Source organism: Aphanomyces invadans, assembly GCF_000520115.1.
Source record: "Aphanomyces invadans strain NJM9701 unplaced genomic scaffold supercont1.1, whole genome shotgun sequence".
In the NCBI taxonomy this organism is placed as follows: Eukaryota; Oomycota; class Saprolegniomycetes; order Saprolegniales; family Verrucalvaceae; genus Aphanomyces; species Aphanomyces invadans.
In genome coordinates this window covers 555,969-574,023 of record NW_008580146.1, presented here as the reverse complement: position 1 = coordinate 574,023, position 18,055 = coordinate 555,969, and the positions used below count along the sequence as shown (strand labels likewise).

The 18,055-nt window shown below is 54.6% G+C and overlaps 5 protein-coding genes across 9 annotated transcripts; 2 read left to right on the top strand and 3 right to left on the bottom strand.

The window, feature by feature from the left end:
* Window positions 1–353: 353 nt before the first annotated feature.
* Window positions 354–4,158, bottom strand: H310_00171 (hypothetical protein). The gene is made up of 10 exons (XM_008862834.1): window positions 3,828–4,158; window positions 3,702–3,779; window positions 2,695–3,640; window positions 2,275–2,645; window positions 1,684–2,219; window positions 1,535–1,633; window positions 989–1,487; window positions 676–940; window positions 526–624; window positions 354–457 (listed from the first exon to the last, which is right to left on the bottom strand). The coding sequence occupies exons 1-10, from the start codon at window positions 4,131–4,133 to the stop codon at window positions 411–413; spliced, it is 3,246 nt and encodes a 1,081-aa protein (XP_008861056.1). The 5' UTR covers window positions 4,134–4,158; the 3' UTR covers window positions 354–410.
* An 84-nt stretch (window positions 4,159–4,242) lies between these two features.
* H310_00170 (hypothetical protein) lies at window positions 4,243–4,970 on the top strand (the record flags this gene model as incomplete). The annotated part of the gene is made up of 3 exons (XM_008862833.1): window positions 4,243–4,671; window positions 4,726–4,816; window positions 4,870–4,970. 3 exons carry the CDS (start codon window positions 4,243–4,245, stop codon window positions 4,968–4,970), a joined length of 621 nt encoding a protein of 206 aa, XP_008861055.1.
* Window positions 4,971–7,708: 2,738 nt separating this feature from the next.
* On the bottom strand, window positions 7,709–9,940 carry H310_00169 (hypothetical protein). 5 transcript variants are annotated; one of them, XM_008862828.1, is made up of 12 exons: window positions 9,818–9,940; window positions 9,624–9,771; window positions 9,501–9,578; window positions 9,393–9,438; window positions 9,212–9,338; window positions 9,005–9,165; window positions 8,777–8,959; window positions 8,550–8,732; window positions 8,343–8,488; window positions 8,256–8,276; window positions 8,055–8,163; window positions 7,709–8,007 (listed from the first exon to the last, which is right to left on the bottom strand). In XM_008862828.1, exons 1-12 carry the CDS (start codon window positions 9,902–9,904, stop codon window positions 7,914–7,916), a joined length of 1,383 nt encoding a protein of 460 aa, XP_008861050.1. In that variant the 5' UTR covers window positions 9,905–9,940; the 3' UTR covers window positions 7,709–7,913. The 5 variants fall into 5 exon arrangements, with proteins under 5 accessions (XP_008861050.1, XP_008861054.1, XP_008861053.1 ...); XM_008862832.1 differs by having other exon boundaries at window positions 8,256–8,488; XM_008862831.1 differs by lacking the exon at window positions 8,256–8,276.
* A 100-nt stretch (window positions 9,941–10,040) lies between these two features.
* Window positions 10,041–10,615, top strand: H310_00168 (hypothetical protein). The gene is made up of 2 exons (XM_008862827.1): window positions 10,041–10,204; window positions 10,254–10,615. The coding sequence occupies exons 1-2, from the start codon at window positions 10,085–10,087 to the stop codon at window positions 10,455–10,457; spliced, it is 324 nt and encodes a 107-aa protein (XP_008861049.1). The 5' UTR covers window positions 10,041–10,084; the 3' UTR covers window positions 10,458–10,615.
* A 4,823-nt stretch (window positions 10,616–15,438) lies between these two features.
* H310_00167 (hypothetical protein) lies at window positions 15,439–16,399 on the bottom strand (the record flags this gene model as incomplete). The annotated part of the gene is made up of 5 exons (XM_008862826.1): window positions 15,439–15,602; window positions 15,662–15,807; window positions 15,867–16,049; window positions 16,095–16,250; window positions 16,305–16,399. 5 exons carry the CDS (start codon window positions 16,397–16,399, stop codon window positions 15,439–15,441), a joined length of 744 nt encoding a protein of 247 aa, XP_008861048.1.
* Between the last annotated feature and the right edge of the window lie 1,656 nt (window positions 16,400–18,055).

Genomic DNA, 18,055 nt, shown 5'->3' with positions numbered 1-18,055 from the left:
CAGCCATTGTTGTCACATGAGAGTTTGCCAACGACCATTTGCGTCATGTCCTTTCATAAAATACTACAGTTTATCTCAGTCTTCGTATACTATGTAGTCGTGGATATGTCATGGTGTCATTTCATCGCGGCCTATGATCTCGGCAGTCCGACAAAAATTACCTTACATTCACTATAACGCAAAGTACGTTCGGTTGGTGAAGGATCAGAACCGGTTTTGCGTAACGTTAGTAGTAATGTCGCCTGCAGCGGTGCCAGCGATTGGGAAAGGTCGCAATGTTTTCGAGAGATCATGGAGGAGAGCGTGAACAAGGCAGACGGCGGCTCCACGAAAAGGAAGCACAAGGACAGCACCCTTGATGGTCCAAGTGGTAGTCTATACCTTAAATTAGTCGTGACGTAGATGCGTTCCTATCGGCCTCCACACTCTTTGAGCAGCTGGACATTCTCCGCAATTCCTACAAATCACAACGGCATAGCATCACCACATCCTACACGTTATGCCGGTCAAGACATGGGGCCTTACCCATCTGGGCTGCACAATGGTACGGCGTCATGTTGGTGACCTTCGAAGGCGCATTCACTGGCGCGCCGTTCGCCAGCAATGCCCGCACGGCCCCCGCCCCTGTGCCACAGCCGTACTGTGATTCGTCATGGCAAGGGCTTCTTCAGGTACCTTTGGCACGCGCGGACGCAATGTGCAATGGTTGCCATCCCTTTTTGTCGTATGCTGTCACAGACACCCCCGCGCGCATCAACGTGGGGAATATCCTTGGGTCAAGCGATTCGGTGTCAATTTCAGCTGCCAGGTGCAGCAGGGTCGCCCCCGTTTCTTTCTCGACCATGGTCAGCTCATAACCAAGTTGGAGGAATACTTCAAGCACGCCGACGTTGGAAGACTTGATGGCAGTGTGCACGGGCGTGTCGCCTTGGGTGTTGACCTGTTCATGCGTTAGTTGCCTGGTTCCATCGAGGCATTGTGCTCCAACCTTTGACACGAGCACTGGTCCGGCACTTTTCAGCAGCTGCTCAACGCCATAGCAGTAGCCCGTTCGGCAGGCCACATGCAGCGCCGTATCGAGTGCCTTGTTGGTCGCCAGGAGTTCAGCTGGTTTCATGTGGTTTACGAGGAACTCGATCGATGCATTTTGCTGGGCGAGAACGGCAACATGAAGAAGGGACAGGTCGTCGTGATCTTTGTCCGCCAGGCTTCCTCCATTCGCTTTCAGCATCGACAAACACGGCACGTTGCCGGCAATCACGGCGTCGAATAGCGCCGTGCGGCCAAGTTTATCTCGAAGAAACAACGCCGGCGCCTCGGCGTGGAGGAGAACACACAGCGTCGCCGGTGAGAACGACCCCCGGACAGCATAATGTATGGGGCTTCGGTGGTCTAGATCCACACAACTCACGTGCGCGCCAAGGTTTAGCAGTTTTTTCGCCCCGACGTCGCTGCCGACCTTCGCTGCGTCGTGGAGAGGGGTGCATCTATGTCTGTCATGAAAAGCCCACACGCTTGGACGAGGGAAATGTACCCTAAATGATCCTTGATGTCCAAGTGCACTCGGTGAACAGCGATGTACTCGCTGAACGTGTAGCCGTGCATGGCTGCGTCGTGAATGACTGTCCGGCCGCTGGAAACACGACACTGACGTCAATGTTTGCCGACATGATGAACACGTACCGCTCGTCTGTGTGAAGTAAATTCGCGCCTTGATCAATTAAGTGCAGTGCAATGTCGCTGTGGGCAACGGCGTGCATCAGCGCCGTCTTGCCAGTGCGGTCGACGAGGTCGATGGCGGCACCATGGCGAAGGCAGAACCGCACGATGGTGTAGAAGCCCCGCATGGCGCCTTTCATGAGCAATGTGTAGCCATCGCCGTCTCGATCGTCGATCTCCATCTCGCCTTGTTCCAGGAGCCGCTCGATCGTGTTGAGCGAATCGTCGACCGTCAAGACTGGTCCTGTCTCGTCGTTGTCGTCGCCGCCGTCCATTGCAACAGCGTCTTCGTTCTGATCCATGAGGCCCCACTTCTTGCGGATGTCCCCAGCAATGTTTTCGTGCCCGTGGGCCATCGCGACGCGCCACGCGGTCTGATTCTTCTTGTCCAGGACCGCCACATCTGCGTCGGCGTGTAACAAACTACGCACGGCGCTGCGGTCGCCCTTCTTTGCAGCATAATGCAACGCCGTTGCCCCCCGAGCGTCTTGGTAATTCAACTACTCAAGCATATCCACGCCATCACCACATCAAAAACGTGTCAAGATAGCGCACCGAGGCTTTGGGACTTTGGTCAATGAGCAACTGGATAGTCGGAGCATGGCCGCTAAGGATGGCCTCGTGCAGCGGCGTACGTCGAAAGTCTGCGTCCTGATGGTTGACCGCCATGCCGTACAGGATCAACTTTTCGACCGTTGACGCCATTCCGTTCCGGGCGGCTTCGTGGAGCAAGGATCGACCAGTCGTCGCAAGAGTCGGCGCTTTCGTGAGGAGGTACTCGGCCACGTCAGCATGGCCGTACTTGACTGCGAGCATGATGGCCGTGTATCCGTGATGGTTTTCCACATTCAATTTGACGCGCCCAATGACAGACCGGACAATGCCGAGGTGACCCCATCGACTCGCGACCGCAAGGACCGTGTTCCCTACGAATCGCAACACATGAGGCAAATGGATGGTCACAAGCTACTGCACCATGTCCATCGACACCATTGGGGTCCAAAGGCGCGTCCAGGCCATATCCGTCCAACAAGTCGACCACCAATTCCTTTCGCCCTTTCCGTGCGTGCACAAACACGTTAGTGTCTTGCTCGAGGCGCATCTGCCTGGCGTGGCATCGTCCAAGAAACCCGCGAACGAGGCGGGTGATCTCTATCGATGACATGAACGTGACCTCGTCACGGCGCCACCACGCGCGACTTGTGCTGATGAAGCGTCCAAGGCGGCCACGGAACACGCGTTGGATCGACAGTGCGGCTGCCAAGGCAATTTGGTGGGCTTCCACTTCCCGGATGCGATGCACCCGCTGCCGCCCCAAGAACCCTCGGAAACAGCGCTGAACAATCGTGGCCGCACGGTCTCGTCTGGTGTCTCGAGATCGCTCGGATTCGGCGAGCCAGGCCTTTGCCGCCAAACTGCGTGTGAAGGCGTTTTGAATAAGCCGCACCGCAACGTGCTGGACAGCGAGGCGGCGACTCCGCGCAACACCGCGACCAACGTGTCCACGGTACAATCGTTGAACTTGCAGCGCCAAGTGCATTGCAAGCGATTCGACGAGGCGGATGCGAATCTTCCGCGCAAACGACATGGCGAGTTTTCGCCGCACCATGGCTTGGATCGTTCTTGCGCTTGTGTGTTGTCGTTCTTCGGCAACCATTTGCCTCTCTTTGGCTACAACGATGGTCGCCAGAAGTCGTCGGAAGCGGCGCTGGAGCACAATCGCTGCCGTCGTTTGTTCGCGGAGTTTGGCACGGTGCCGATCCTTTTCTTCCAGGATGAGGCCCGTTCCCGTTGCAACGTCTTTCATGGCAGCGCGCACTTTGTTGCGAATGAGCAAAACCTTTTTGACGTTTCCAAAGTTTTTTCGCAGCGAGTGGCCACGATACGTTCGCTGGACGATGCTGGCTGCTTGGAACTCCACCTGCAACCCCATCGCCTCGCCATGGTTAGAACACCGTTGGCACGAGCTACGGCGAACGTACGCGATAGCGATCGAGTCGCTTGTCCTGAAGATTGGCCATGAACGTTTCTTTCTCCGACACAAGAGCCTTCTTGTGCCGCTACAAAGATATTCACGTTGTGCCGTGCATTGCATCATCCAGTGGTACCTCTAGCTGGTCGTGGAGTCGTTCATGCGCATTCTGCAGCGGCGAGACAAAGAGAGGATCGAGAAAGTTGTCGACATGTGCATACGGCTCTACTTTTGTCTTGTGCAGTGGCGAGTCGGTGCCTTTGGTGGCTTTCGAACAAAGTCTTGTCGTCGTCACAATGGACACAACGTCGCTGTAGGTACATCGTCGCGTTCCGAAGTAGATGGACGGGCTCGATGACAACGCTTCATGAACATTCACTACGCTATTCTGAATCTTCTCCGCTTGGTGGCGGAGCCAGGCGTCCCGCGCGGCGTCGGTCATCGTCGGGTGTGCCTTTTCCCGAAACTCGCGATCTTATTGGTTCAAATGGGATCCTTGCCAAACCGCCGGTTACGACTTTTTCGCGCCGACGACCGATCGGCTGACGAGCATGGACGAGGTGGTCGACGCCAGCATCATCGTGCCATGCTTTACCGGGCTTGAGGAAACCCATGTGACGTACTTGTCGCAGACTCATCTCACGTCTGCAGACGTCCTCGCCATCACGGTCACCACGATGAAACGGCCGTTGCCGCAAACTCTTCTCCCACGACCGACGGCAAGCGGCTTCATGAAACTTTCTCTACCAGCCGCGCCGCTAACGCTCCCAATTCCCCGAAAACGAATGAACAAGATCTTACATGCTGAAAGAGACGCATTCATGAAGAAACTGCACGCGGAGCGATCGGCGCGCACGACTCTAGAGAACTGGGCCGCGACGAAAATCCAAGCGCACTTTCGAGGGTTCCGTGCGCGACCCCATGCCACCACAATCTACGACAACCGCCGCGCCAACTTGCCCGCGGCCATTCGTAAAGAGGTGCGATCAACATTCGTCCGTTCGTCGCAGGCGTCATTGCAAAAACTCCTTTAGCTCCATGACATGAACCACACCCTGCCAAGTCACGTAGTCGACACCAAAACCACCGATCCATGGCGCCAAGACGTTGGCTTCCGTGCTCATGGTACAGTCTCTGTGGCCGACGCACATGGGTATCTCTGAAATGATCGAATCCAGGCAAAAGGGAGGCCAAGCACCGCCGCGACAGGCTGCATCACGCTGCCACCGTCATTCAAGTACAAACACCCCCGCACTCGCGAGTTGTGTTGGTCTTCTGATCAACTTCTTGTGCATTTGTCGAGCAGGCTTGCGTCAAGCGGTTCCTCGCCCGTGTCGCGTTTATCCATCTGACATCTCGCCACATCGACGAGCTGGTGCGGTGGTCGGTGATAGTTGTGCAGGTGGGATGTTGCCGAGGCAGTCGTGTCGACCTCCCCTCCTGTGATCTTACTAGGCATCGTACCGGGGATACATGGTTCGAAAACGAGTGGCTGCGAGGGTGTCTCTGCTGTGCGAGGCGTCTGCGATTAAAATTCAGTCGCTCGTTCGGTCCGCACACCTTCCTAAGCCTCGCGTTCTCATCGTCGCTCGTTGCCTACTCATTTTTAGTGGCATCTTGGCACGAGAGCGAGTGGCTCTCCTTCGTCTGGACAAGCTTGCAGCACAAAGCGCAGAGGATACCAGTCGCGATATCAAGGGCGACGCTGCAACGACGATTCAGCGTCTCGTGAGGGGCCGATCAAGTCGTAAATCAATGGACCGAGCTCGACAAGGCCGTACCATGGTGCAGCTCCAGGTGCTATCTCCAACACACGCACATTCAGTCGTGGTGACATGGCACCTAGAAAATCGCAGGAGGGCATTTGGACGAGCGCAAGTCCCTCATTCATCGACATAGTCTTGTTTTGGTGAGGCACAAGTCTATCGGGGCTGCACTCATCGGGTATGACTGTCAAGGTGGACGCGGGGTTGATGACGGTGGAGCCGCGGCCGTCGTTGAAGCTGCCATTAAACATCAACACAACGCATTTGCATCGAGACGCTGCGGCAACGAAGCTGCAAGCATTGACAAGGGGCAACCAAACACGGCAGCGGCAGAAAAGCAGCCGCCTCATGGGACCACCCAAGCTTCCTGGTAAATCATGGTTTTGCTAGATTCATCCAATGAAAACCAAATCTTTCTGCTGCACTGAGTAGATGACACAGCCGTGGCGGCGTCGATGTTAGCGGATGTCCATGCAGCAGAATCGCGGCATCGAGCTCAACGGTACGAATACGTTTGCTGGCAAGTCAGCGCCTTGACGATTAGCCCTGCTGCAGCGAAAGTGTGGTGTCGTCATTGCCGAGGGCGCAGGTGCTCGTGATCCAAGAGCGAAATGAGAGACGGCTACCAATGTACACCCGTTCAATGAAGTCGGCCCCGATTTTACCTCGAATGGAAAACTCAGAGCTCAGCATGTACGCGCCCCAATCTAAGCCACCCAAGCGTCGCACGTCGACCAAAGCTAAGTTGGACGTCGCGGTGGACGAAGCGCTAGAGGCGGCAACGATAATTCAAGCCCTGGCGAGGGGATCGATGGTACGAAAGAGCTCGAGTGGGGCAAGGAAACGTTCCCACGACAGACAAGGCGCAGTCCCGCCACCGCGATAGAAAGGCGTGGACGACGTGCGCTCACAGAGCCTCTATTTAATCAGACAAACTTAGTCGGTCAAGCGTTGTGACTTGGCGCGTACTCCACGGATGTATCTATCACATGCAGCACGGTGAGATGAAAATGCTAGGTTGCGTGGTGACAACGTCGGTACGCACTTGTCACGCAGGGTTTTGGCACGTGCGGCCTGTGATATCCGTCCGCGGGGAATCATGTACTCCACCAACGCCACGTAGAACATGCCCAGCGCCACGACCGCGCCGAGAAGCGTCCACACCCCGCCCAAGTGGTCGATGGTTTCCCAGAACGTGACGTCCCCGGTTGGTGCCATGCCTTGCTCGAAGTTTGCACTTACTTCTGCTATACGATACAGTATTCTAAAAAATACTGTATATTCTGCATTTTTTGAACTGCAGTTTTACAATTACATTAGTTATTGATACTTATTGTAGAATGGTTATGGGGTGGTTTTTCAGTTGCATATTTGTAAAACAAAAAGAAAAAGTGTTATCTTTAAACATACCTTCAAAAAGTTTATTCGTCTTTTTAAATATCAAGAAAATATAGAAAAATAGAAAAGTATATATCAACAATTATCAAGAAATTATTCAAATGCTATTAATAGTAAAATAGAATGAAATTTGCAAGACTCCAATTCTAGTTGATAGAAACGATACAGAACATGAAAAATGACTAAATTTTCATCCGTTATACACAATATTTCACGTTTTCGCGCAAACAACTCCTTGATCGTTGATTGGTTGAAATCCACCTATTGCAGAAAGCGATTTCCGTGTCGCTTCGCCCGAGTGGCGCGATGGCATGGCGGCGTCCTGCGGCGGTCTTCCTAGCGTTTGCATGCGCACTTCGAAGCGTTGTCGCATGTCCATCCGAGTGTTTCTGTTTTGGCTCCACGCGCGTGACCGTGCATTGCGAGTTCCGCAACTTGTCGGTGCGACAGAATTCCCCTGCACTGCCATCTTGTTTGTCGAGGTAACGTTCGCCTTGTAGTACATCCCGCAGTTCATTCCGCACCGAACCACTCATTTGTACGCTAATTTCCCTCTTCGACGCCAAGGGGCATCGATCACTGCCGACGTTTAGTCTCCTCGCTCGTGACGTAGGTTCCTCAATGGAAACAACTTTGCCGTCGTCACACCCGACATGTTTCGCGGTTACACCAAGAATGACCGAGACGAATGGAATGACGTGCCCGTGCCGCTGTTCCAGCTCCGTGAAATGTACGTCACCGCCCCGCAAGTCGTTGTGTTCACGCGAACACGTGTGTAGCAAGCTCGACTTGAATCCGATGCCGGTTGTGTCGGAGTTTGCTTTTCGAGATGTGCCAACGCTACAGCTCATGTACGACAGACACCCCAGCCAGTCACTGCGCAGGGAGTATGATCCTCATGTTCATAGTTATTTGCCATTCTACGTGCAAATCCAGCACCAAGGCCTATCGGAAATGCGTCTCGACAAAGACACATTCGACGGGTTCACTCGCGTGCCAGTCCATCCGTTAGAAGACCCGACGTTCGTGGCCTTTACTCGGTACACTTCCCCGTCAGGCTAGCGGACGAAGCGGAATCGCATGTAATACACGATATACGCCACGGCGGAGACAACGATGAGCGCCATCAGCAGCGCGAGGCGGCCGTGGAACCTGCAAAATCACTCACACGCTTCGATTGCACAAACAACGCAACGTACGTGAGACTGGGAAAGAGGAAGAAGCTGATGCTCGTCGCGCCGGCATGGTACACGCGAAAGAGAGAGAACGCGTTCACAGGATCGTCAGGAAATTCTTGGCCCAGCACCACTAGCGACCAACTGTCAAACGTGTGGTTGGGAACGACGCAACAGATGAGCGGAATGCACAATGGACAACACAAAAAGATTGCAAAGACGGACCGTTCACTAACGTCAGCGACGCTATTCATGGCGGTGGAGCGCATCGTGTGAGATGGTGACGAAGTAGAAAGGTCCAAGGGGACGTACAGGCATCGCCAATGCTGAGAAGGACGCCGATGGTCAGAACGACGTGCCACTGTTCGTCGCATTTGGAGACGGTGACCACAAAGCACATGATGTAGGCCGCCAAGAGAACGACAAAGCTCACGAGTTGGCCAGGAAGTGGGCTGCACCTGGACATTGCGGCCCAGTTAGGATGCAAGTGTCGAGGCATGCAGCAGATCGTGTTGGTACTTGTCGGCCAGTTTTCCCATGACAATCGACGACGCGACGGAGACGAGCCCAACCACGACAAACACCGTACCAATGGCCGAACTGCCGAGGGAATCACGGACGACGTTGGCCGTGAACTCGCCAGAGAGGAAGCCTTGTTGAAACCCGTTGAGGATCATGATGGGGGCCAGCGCAAGCATGCGCCTAACGCCCAAAACTCAGAGAAACACCGGGTCAATGAAACGAACTTGTCGACAGCCAGCGCCGCTAGAGATTGGATGGACGTCACGGGAGATTCCGGAACCAAAAGCTTGGTGGATTCCGTTGGAAGCGGTGCGGCGTGTGGAATGGGCAAGTCCGGCACAAGACAGAGCAGCGCAGTGCCTGCAGCGGAAACCAACGTGTAGATCCAAAATAACGGTACTGTCGACCTGGACGATTTTCATGTGCATTGGATCGATCAGGGTCTCACGCACCACCCAAACACATTGAGAACGATTGAAGAGATGGTGTTGCCGACGATGGTCGCGAGCTTAAAGAACGCATTGAACATGCCACTGAAGAGCCCGACCGACGCGATCGCTGGAATGCCTTTGAACTGCGAATACTGCACGCTCAGACGAGTCAGATAGCTGGCCTACACACTGTAGCGGTCAGCTTTGCCAAGGCAGTGTGCGTTCTACCTGTGATATCCACAGAAATGAGGCGGCAATGCCCACGACGCATGCCGTCGGTATCATGACGGCCCATTGGAGCACAACGTTTGTGGGATTTGAAGCCACAACGAGGTTCGCCAGCGCGAAGACGCCGCTTCGAGAGCAAGCCACTGTTAGAGGTTGCGACGGGTCGTTGTTCGACACGTACTAGATGGTCGAGCTGCCGACCATGCTCTTCTTTTCGCCAAGGTAGTCTATCGATCCATTGTACTTAGCCACATGCATGACGATCTTGACTGCCGTGGTGGCGCCGTACGCGGAAGAAACGGCCCGGCCATCGCGCTCGTCATGAACATTAAGTACATGGTGCCCATCACAACGTCGCCGAGCGATGCTACACATTACAAGCAATTTTCATGCGTGCACGTGACCACCTTACATTTGCATTCACGATATGGTGCCTCGCACGCGACGTCGCACGCGAATTGCGCCTTGTGCTGGCACACGAAGCCAGATTGGCAAGTGCCATTCGCGGGTCCTTCAACACAGCCCGAGCAATGGCTCGGAATGATCGATGTCTCCAAGACCTAACTCGCATTGTGAGGACGTGAAGAGGATGGGAGGCGGGGTTACCTCCGTCGCACTGTACGCGGAAAAGATGAGGAGGAAGCTGAGCGAAAGGACGACGCCAGAGCGGAAGCAGGCCGCGGCGTCCAGCATCGCGCAGCGCCAGAAGTCAATCACCTCAGGACTCACAAGCAAATTCGACCGAAGTTCGTCGAGTCCGACGTCACGGAAACTCGACGGTTGATTGGGCAACGGCAGATCTTGAGCAGGTGGCCACTTTGAACTTCGACGTTGCTCTCGAATATCGCAAGAAGTTAAGGCCACGGTCACTCGATGGCCATGCCCGCTCCACTTCGTGATGCCCCAAGCACAGCAGTCTATCGTTACGGACTTGGCGACGTCTGTACGAAAGTGTGTGCGAGATCCGAGCGAACGGTGCACAATTCTCGTCTTGTAAGATCCTGCTCTTATCAGAGTAATTAGCCACAACTACACGACATAGTCGCCTCCGCAACGTACGACTACGCGTGGAGGCCATTCAATGCGACAAGGTTTTAACGATGAGATGAATGCATCCTCACAGCTAGAAGTCCGCGGCGATTCAAGTTGGGATGCATATCGACGAGGCGCCATGTCAACACTACGACAGTGGTCATGTCCGTGGTCCTCTGCATGCCGCCTGTGGAAAGTGTCGCGTCCATTTTAGGAATGGATGGCCCAGTTAGAGAGTATGGTGAGCAGACGTGCGTGCTTTGGCTCACGCCATGAAGTCTGTACCGACCCCTGTGTCCATCGTACTCGAGCAAGCGCGCCGCCGTGCGGAGTTATATCGTCATGAACAGTGGATGCACAAGGGAATTCTCGGCGGACGAGTGTCCCTGTTGTAGTAAGTTGTGGAGCAGTTGGGAGTACGTTGGCATTGAAGGCAAGTGGCTTTGTGCAGTTTGAAGTGGCATGTGAGCACTTCAAAGATGATGGGCATGTTGCACTTTGATGCGGCCAGGTCGGCCAGGATATCCGCTGCTTGTTGCGATCGAGCGCAGTGCGAAGGAATCGGCCCCACAATTGAATTTGCCGACTCCCAGTCATGCGTCTGACGTACTGCCTCGCCATCATTGCTCTCGAGTGCGCTGCCAGTGCAAGTCCCGCGCTGCGTCTGTCAGGTTCAGGCTCCCCGTCGACAAAGCCGGCCCCTCTCGTCACGACGGAAGCAACCAGTGGAGACACCGCCGTCACTTCTTTCTGTGGCTCCTACGGCTGCTCAGGTAGTGGTGGTAGTAACTGCGGCTATCTTGGCTGCGGGAGATGGGTGTGGTGGTAGCTGCGGCTACGACGTAGCCCATCGATGCGACTTCCGTTTTGTGTGGAAGGTTTGCCGCGAGAATTGAGCACGATGCACCCCTTAATGAAGCACTCTTCAACGTTGATTTGGCTTGTAGTCATCGCGACGAAAGGTTGGATGGAAAGGCGAACAAACCATCTCGTTCTCTTGATCTCCATCGCCAAGTACCAACCACTACATAGATGCCCAAAAGTAGGAAGTCAAGATATGCCGCCCCTCGTTATTAGCAACACTTCCGTCGACAACAATGCGGGTGCGTTCGCCCTTGGTGCTTCTGCCCATGCCCAATGCGATTGTCTAAGGGCCTCCTGCGAAAGCCACCCAGCTCTGACTGCTGCCTTCACGACGGCGATGGAGAAAAGCATGATAGTAGAATGCATCCGCTACGGCGACTGGTTGTTGCACCACACGAAACAATTGATCACGTCATTCCACCGAAACTTCTTCTCCCTGCCATGTGCATGCCGACTCGAGTTTGAACCCTCCGAGGCCGGTTCAAAGGCGATCGACTGCGGCGAGGCACAAGCGGCGGCGTCGGCCATGGCAAGTGGTCGTGACCCTTGCCCACGTGGACAACGTGATGGGCGTCACATTGAACAAAATCAACAAATTTTCCCAAGCGACATCGTGCCAAAGCAATCTGCGAATTGTCGTCAACTCTGTGCCTGATTGCCGTACGCACAGAAAACCCCCTGGCCTGCAAAATCGCCCATGAGCAAGAAAGAGGTGGACCTGAGCTATCTCACTTCGGTATGTGGCCCAACAAACGACTTCACGTCGTGCGGCTCGACACTTGCTACACCTTTCGCTGACAAAGCTGTACCCGGAGATTTCAACATGTTGTCATTCATTTTCTACATTTCAAATCGCGCTGTTCGGCAAGCACATGGTCACGACGAAAGCCATTTCCGCGACACCGCCGTGCAGTGCCGACATAACCACAATGGTTTCGCAGTTCCATGACATTAGATCGTGTGCCTCCAACTTGGATTCCAAGTGCTAGAGCTCGCACATTCCAAGACGATTACACCATCACTGGCCATGCGCGACAACTCTCAAAGACAGAGAACGCAGACAGAGTGCACTTGGACCAACTCGGCGGTAACTTACTCGCCCGACGTGCTAAAAAGAACCCCCTTTACCTGCGATTCCTCGCCTGCATGCGTTTCAATACCAATCCAGTCCACCTCCTCCAAGTTCCCAAACTACGATGTGGTGTATCCACAGCGGCGACATGCCCACGGGTTTTCCTGCTGCCGCGAGAATCACGAGGAACTTGGCCGCCCAATTCATAGTAAGCACGTCGACGCCAGCCGCATTGACCCCAACGAAAACGTTGACTACATCGCTATTGTTCACTCTTCGTGATACCATCCCATTGCCATCGTTGTGGCGATAGCAGCGATAGGTGCATGTAGCGTCGCTAGACAGGATCCCGTCGCATTCCAAGACCCGCGAAGCTCATACATCATGACATACATCATGACGAGACTGCGACTAAACTCACATCGCCGACCACTGCATGCACGCAACTTTTTGGTGAGCAAACTAGATGATCTTTTCGCCCTTCCATCCAACCTTTCGTCGCGATGACTACAAGCCAAATCAACGTTGAAGAGTGCTTCATTAAGGGGTGCATCGTGCTCAATTCTCGCGGCAAACCTTCCACACAAAACGGAAGTCGCATCGATGGGCTACGTCGTAGCCGCAGCTACCACCACACCCATCTCCCGCAGCCAAGATAGCCGCAGTTACTACCACCACTACCTGAGCAGCCGTAGGAGCCACAGAAAGAAGCGACGGCGGTGTCTCCACTGGTTGCTTCCGTCGTGACGAGAGGGGCCGGCTTCGTCGACGGGGAGCCTGAACCTGACAGACGCAGCGCGGGACTTGCACTGGCAGCGCACTCGAGAGCAACGATGGCGAGGTAGTACGTCAGACGCATGGCTGGGAGTCGGCAAATTCAATTGTGGGGCCGATTCCATCGCACTGCGCTCGATCGCAGCAAGCAGCGGACATCCTGGCCGACCTGGCCGCATCAAAGTGCAACGTGCCCATCATCTTTGAAGTGCTCACATGCAACTTCAAACTGCACAAAGCCCCTTGACTTGAAACGTGCCTCGTTGCCAGTGTGGCACCATCTCGCTGTTGGCTTTCCTCCAACCTTTTTGAATGGCGCCGCGAGAGTAGCGTCTCGACGATGTCCCCACAACGTGGAGATGCTGTACAATCGCGTCGATGAACGAATGCTCTCTCTTGCAATGGGGTTCACGGCCGAGCCCTCTGGCAACTTGGCAATGGCGTATGGCGTAGCGAGAGGGTTGCGAACGACGGTCAACAAAACGTTGGCGAGGAGCACGCACAGGCGTCCTTTCAGCTTTGCCACCAAGTTCATATCAAGGCCAATTCAGATCGCGCCGTGCGTGACATGTGCGTGGTGGTAACGTGAACGGGTCGTGCCCGACCGAACATGCGAACGAGCGAGAACGCAGGCACGGCGTTGGAAGGAAACGTTTTGTCGATGATAACGAGTGTGAGTTTACATCGTGCCAAAGCCAGGCACGGTGGCGTTGAGGCCAAACCGTCGACAAGAGTCGCCGAGCGTTCAGAGCGAGTGTAGCGAGGACGTCTCATGCATGAACGGGGAGGAAAGGACGACGTACTAGCGCCGCCGGCACTTGGCAAGACAGCAATATTTACAACGACGAGGGCCGACGCGTTGCGTTTCGTGGCTTCGCATGCAAAGCCAAGTCGCGGGGAAGTGCAAGACAACACCGAATCGTTGGACATAATGACTCTTCGCCGTGTCAACGACAGCGCTTACTCTTTGATTGCAACTGTCCTTGGACATGCTTTACCAGAACGAACACACGATGTAATGTCCTGGCCCACTGCGTCTCCAAGCACACGTGGACAGGGCCCACTTCCGAAACGATCTCAGCCCTTCATTCGGCACCTTGACACTTGCATGTTAGTTCTAACATGCATGTTTGTGCCAACCCCCCCAACAATTCATATCTGCTTAGGCCCCAGCCTGCGCAATTGTTACACACGACGTCCATCCTTGCCATGGCGTCGCCGATGGTCACGCCTCCAAGCGCCTGGCGGGGAATGGGGGGCTCTGTATTCCCCCGCGACGAACCGAAACACCGCTCAACGCAAACGGGGATTGCGAATCACCATGTGTGACCGTGTTTCGACCTGAGAGATAAGGGGATGAAGGATGTCGCGGTACGTGTCCTTGGCAAAGTCCTGCAAAACCGAGAGTGTCGCAGCTGCCGAAAACGCTTCCTTCTTGAGCAGCCCCGGGGCCTCGTTGCCAGCGAATTCGTACTGGGATCAAACGACGACGTCGGGTAGTTTCGCCATCACCACGTGCGGTGGAGCAGTGTTGACAGCCAAGAGACTGGCAACGACGAGTTCACATTGCCTGCGATACGAATTTTTGTGTACATCGCGTCGAACGGTTTGTTGAACGACCCCGTCGAGCTCACTTCGGGCACCCCCAGAAACAAAGCTGAGGGGATCTGGACCCACCAATGCAACGACGGCTTAGTTGAGCGCCACCGCTAGATTTTCAAACGCAATCTAGATAGTGTCCATCGACGATAAGCCATTGCGGAATGCACGCGGGCGTACTAGGAGATGGATCCACCAAATATGTCCTTGTCGCTAGAGTAACCTGCAAACATGCGAGCCTTGTAGGTACGCAGGGAGAAAGGAATGGTTTTTTGTTTTGAGCACTGCGGAGAAACACGGAGCATGAGACAGAGATACACTCATGATGGTGCTGCCCGCATTTGTACAATGCGTTGTCGAGAGGCAAGAGTTCGCACGGCGCGCCATGGGCAACCGGTCCAGGAGTACATTTACATTCGTCATACGGCGCCACGCAAACCTGAACGCACGAAACCTCAACTTTGTCTTTGCTCACGTTGCCAGCCTGGCAGATTCCATCGACATTTCTGCACACTTGTCGCACTGCCAGGAAATGTCCAGCACATTGACCGAGGCATGCGTCGGTAGACCACACGCGTGAGCATTACCCAATGCTCATGCTGTTGTCGAATGGATTTCCATGTGAACTGTTCAACACTTTGCAACAAGACTAAGTGAGCCGCAACGATCATCAGAGTAACGATCTTGGATGCACGACGGAATTACTTTAGCGGTGCACGTCGTCTATGGCCCATCACGATGCGGCGGTAGCGCCTCGTGTAGATCCCGTACGCCGCAGCGGCCACAACACGTCGCCGTTAGGAGCAAAACCAATCGCGCGTGGAAGCTATCAACGAAAGTGTCGAGTGGGTGGCCCGTTTCTCGGTCGTCCGAAGCCGTGGACGGATTACCGCATATACTTGAGCAGAAAGAACGACGCGCTCACAGTCCCCGACTGGTAAATCGTAAAGACGGAAAACGCCTTCACCGAATTCAATGCTTGGCCCAGCACCTTCGCGGTCATACTTTGGACATTCCATCGAGGCAAACCTTTGGTCAGCGTAGTGGAGCCTATGGATGCACACACATATCAAGTTCTGTTTGCAAGGGAGGGGCGCGATTGTGCCTACATGCGTCGCCGATGCTAAGCAAGACGGCAAGGACCACAACCAACGCCCATTGCTTGTCGCACTGGACAACGTCGAAGCCGTAGCTCAAGCCGTACGAGACGATCAGTACGCCGTAGCCAACTGCGTGGCCTATGACGGGGTCAAATCTGCGCTGCAATAACGATGTATTTACGTGCGGCAGATGGAGAAAAGTGAAACCAGGCACCTGTCTGCCAGCTTGCCAATCGCATACGATCCCGCAACGTTGACCACTCCGAACACTGCCGTAACGTAGCCGATGGAGGTGCTACCCAAGGACAGACGAACGAAGTTGGACGTGAACTCGGACGTTGCGTAGCCTTGCTGTAAGCCGTTTAAGAAAAAGACGGGCGCCAGGGCCATCATGCGTCTACAGCGGCGTTCGTCACGTTATGCCCAGGAAGCCGCGCCGTACTTGTCCAGGGCTAATACCTTGAGCGCTGTGAGCATGCGAGTGGAGGGCTCGCAATCATCGTCTTGAGTCGGTGAGGCAATGGTCGGTAGCATGCACAGCAGGATGGTGCCGCAGAGCCCGATGCACGTGAATATGCTGATCATCGTCGTCGACGTCCTGTGCATCGTTTTAGCCGCACCTGCTTTCGCCAAGGTCATGTGCATGTTGTACCAAGCAAAGTAGTCTAGCACGAGGGACGAAATAATGTTGCCCGTGACTCGGCTCGACTTGTAGATGGCAAAGAAGATCCCGTTGAAATGACCCATCGAACTCACAATCGGTTGGTTTTACAGGGAGGCGTAGTGAACGCTCAGGTGGGTCAAATAGGCGGACTACACCAGTAGAGATGTAAGTCGCGTCAACGTTCAGGGCTGAGAAGAGTTGTCGACTTGTGCAATCCACAGCACGGACGCGGATGTGCCCAGAAGGAGCGCCACGGGCATTCCGAGCCCTAGTGCAACGACGTATTTGATGGTGTCAAAGATATCACGAGGTTTGCACCGGCAAAGAGACCACTACCGCATAATAAAGGAGCGGGGATGGTGACGCCAAGGAGAGAGCTTCACATGGCTGCATGATCCGAGGACACGTACTAGGCAATCGAACCGCCAAACATACTCTTCTTCGTGCCAAGTAGTCTACACGTTGCGGGCATCCATCATAGACGGTCGACCAAATACGAGCATACTTGGCACGAGTGGGCCCATGATTGCACTCAACATGAACGCCAAGTAGATCATGCCGAGGATGGTGGTGCCAAGGGGTGCAGTGGCTTCCAGTGAGGTGAAAGACCACGGACCTCCTTCGTTATGCTTACTTGTGCATTCGAGTGGATGGACAACACCTCAAGAGCTTGACACGGAAATCGAGGCTGCGACCACGCCAAACTGGAACTCCTTGAAGGCGGAAAACGCATCCACGCGCAAGGGGGGAATTTTGGCCCACTCTGATCCATTGCATCTTGCTTGGTCACATGCTCGTAACAACTGTGGGGACGTCGCTCTTGTCAACGCTACGCATGAACACAGGGTACAAATTCATTTGGACATATCAACGGCATTGGCAGTAACTCGTACCGCATGCAGCGACACACGGACACAGCTATGGCCAAGAGCCCCCCTACAAAATCCATGCAACCCCTACATGTTAGATGTCAGCGCAATGGCCAGGTGTGAACACCGAATGCGAAGGTGGTGCTGCACCAAGTGGCTAGGCAAACGAGTCTCGTCCCTGGTAGCGTTACTTGAGCAGCGCCACCCCACACGTTCTCGATGCGATCCCGAATTAGTAGTCAAGGACAAGTCGTTAACCTGCACGTATCCATTGGTTTGGCCGTTCTTCGAACGAACGTAGTTGAAACACGACGTACAGTGACGACCTCACGCGACGCTACAACCAACAAACGTTCGTCTGGACAGGTGATGGCCGTGGCTTCATGCGCGTTCTGTCAACGACGCGGCGCACATGGCATCACACGGAACTTGTACCTTGACAGGCATTGCCTGCTTGACAAATGAGTCCTCGCTCCCCCTTGCACTCGCCAGGGATAAGCGACGTTTTCAACGTTTTCAGCTATCATGTCAGATATCCGCCCAAACGACCAAGTGGGTGCATGCCCCCGTATGACGTCAAGATGAATAGAAACGACAAGATCACCGCGGGTCGCGTGGTGCATCCAGTGCACGAACGTTGTCACTGGGTTAACCAATTGCTGCGCTCGCAGGCGCGGTTGCCGCGGCCGTCCCATCACGTACAACGTGATGGCCATGTGTGCTGCCCCTTTTGCATGCCATGGCAGCCGCGTCATGATATGGATGGTTCATTCACACCAGAGCCCTTTCGATACTCGGTGTGCCACCACAGGCGCACAAGGTGCAAAGCAGTGTGCGCTCAAAGGATAGGCTTTCGAGGCAAAACGAATA

Bases quoted from the DNA above. Each gene is read 5' to 3' on its own strand.
- H310_00171 (XM_008862834.1), bottom strand. From the start codon at position 4,133: ATGACCGACGCCGCGCGGGACGCCTGGCTCCGCCACCAAGCGGAGAAG. The intron at 3,780-3,827 runs GTACCACTGGAT...ATATCTTTGTAG, and splicing joins GACTCCACGACCAGCTAGAG to CGGCACAAGAAGGCTCTTGT. The intron at 458-525 runs GTAAGGCCCCAT...TGTGATTTGTAG, and splicing joins CCATTGTGCAGCCCAGATGG to GAATTGCGGAGAATGTCCAG.
- H310_00169 (XM_008862828.1), bottom strand. From the start codon at position 9,904: ATGCTGGACGCCGCGGCCTGCTTCCGCTCTGGCGTCGTCCTTTCGCTC. The intron at 9,579-9,623 runs GTAAGGTGGTCA...TGTAATGTGTAG, and splicing joins ACCATATCGTGAATGCAAAT to CATCGCTCGGCGACGTTGTG. The intron at 8,277-8,342 runs GTACGTCCCCTT...CGCCATGAATAG, and splicing joins TCTCAGCATTGGCGATGCCT to CGTCGCTGACGTTAGTGAAC.
- H310_00168 (XM_008862827.1), top strand. From the start codon at position 10,085: ATGGCCATGCCCGCTCCACTTCGTGATGCCCCAAGCACAGCAGTCTAT. The intron at 10,205-10,253 runs GTAAGATCCTGC...TACACGACATAG, and splicing joins CGGTGCACAATTCTCGTCTT to TCGCCTCCGCAACGTACGAC.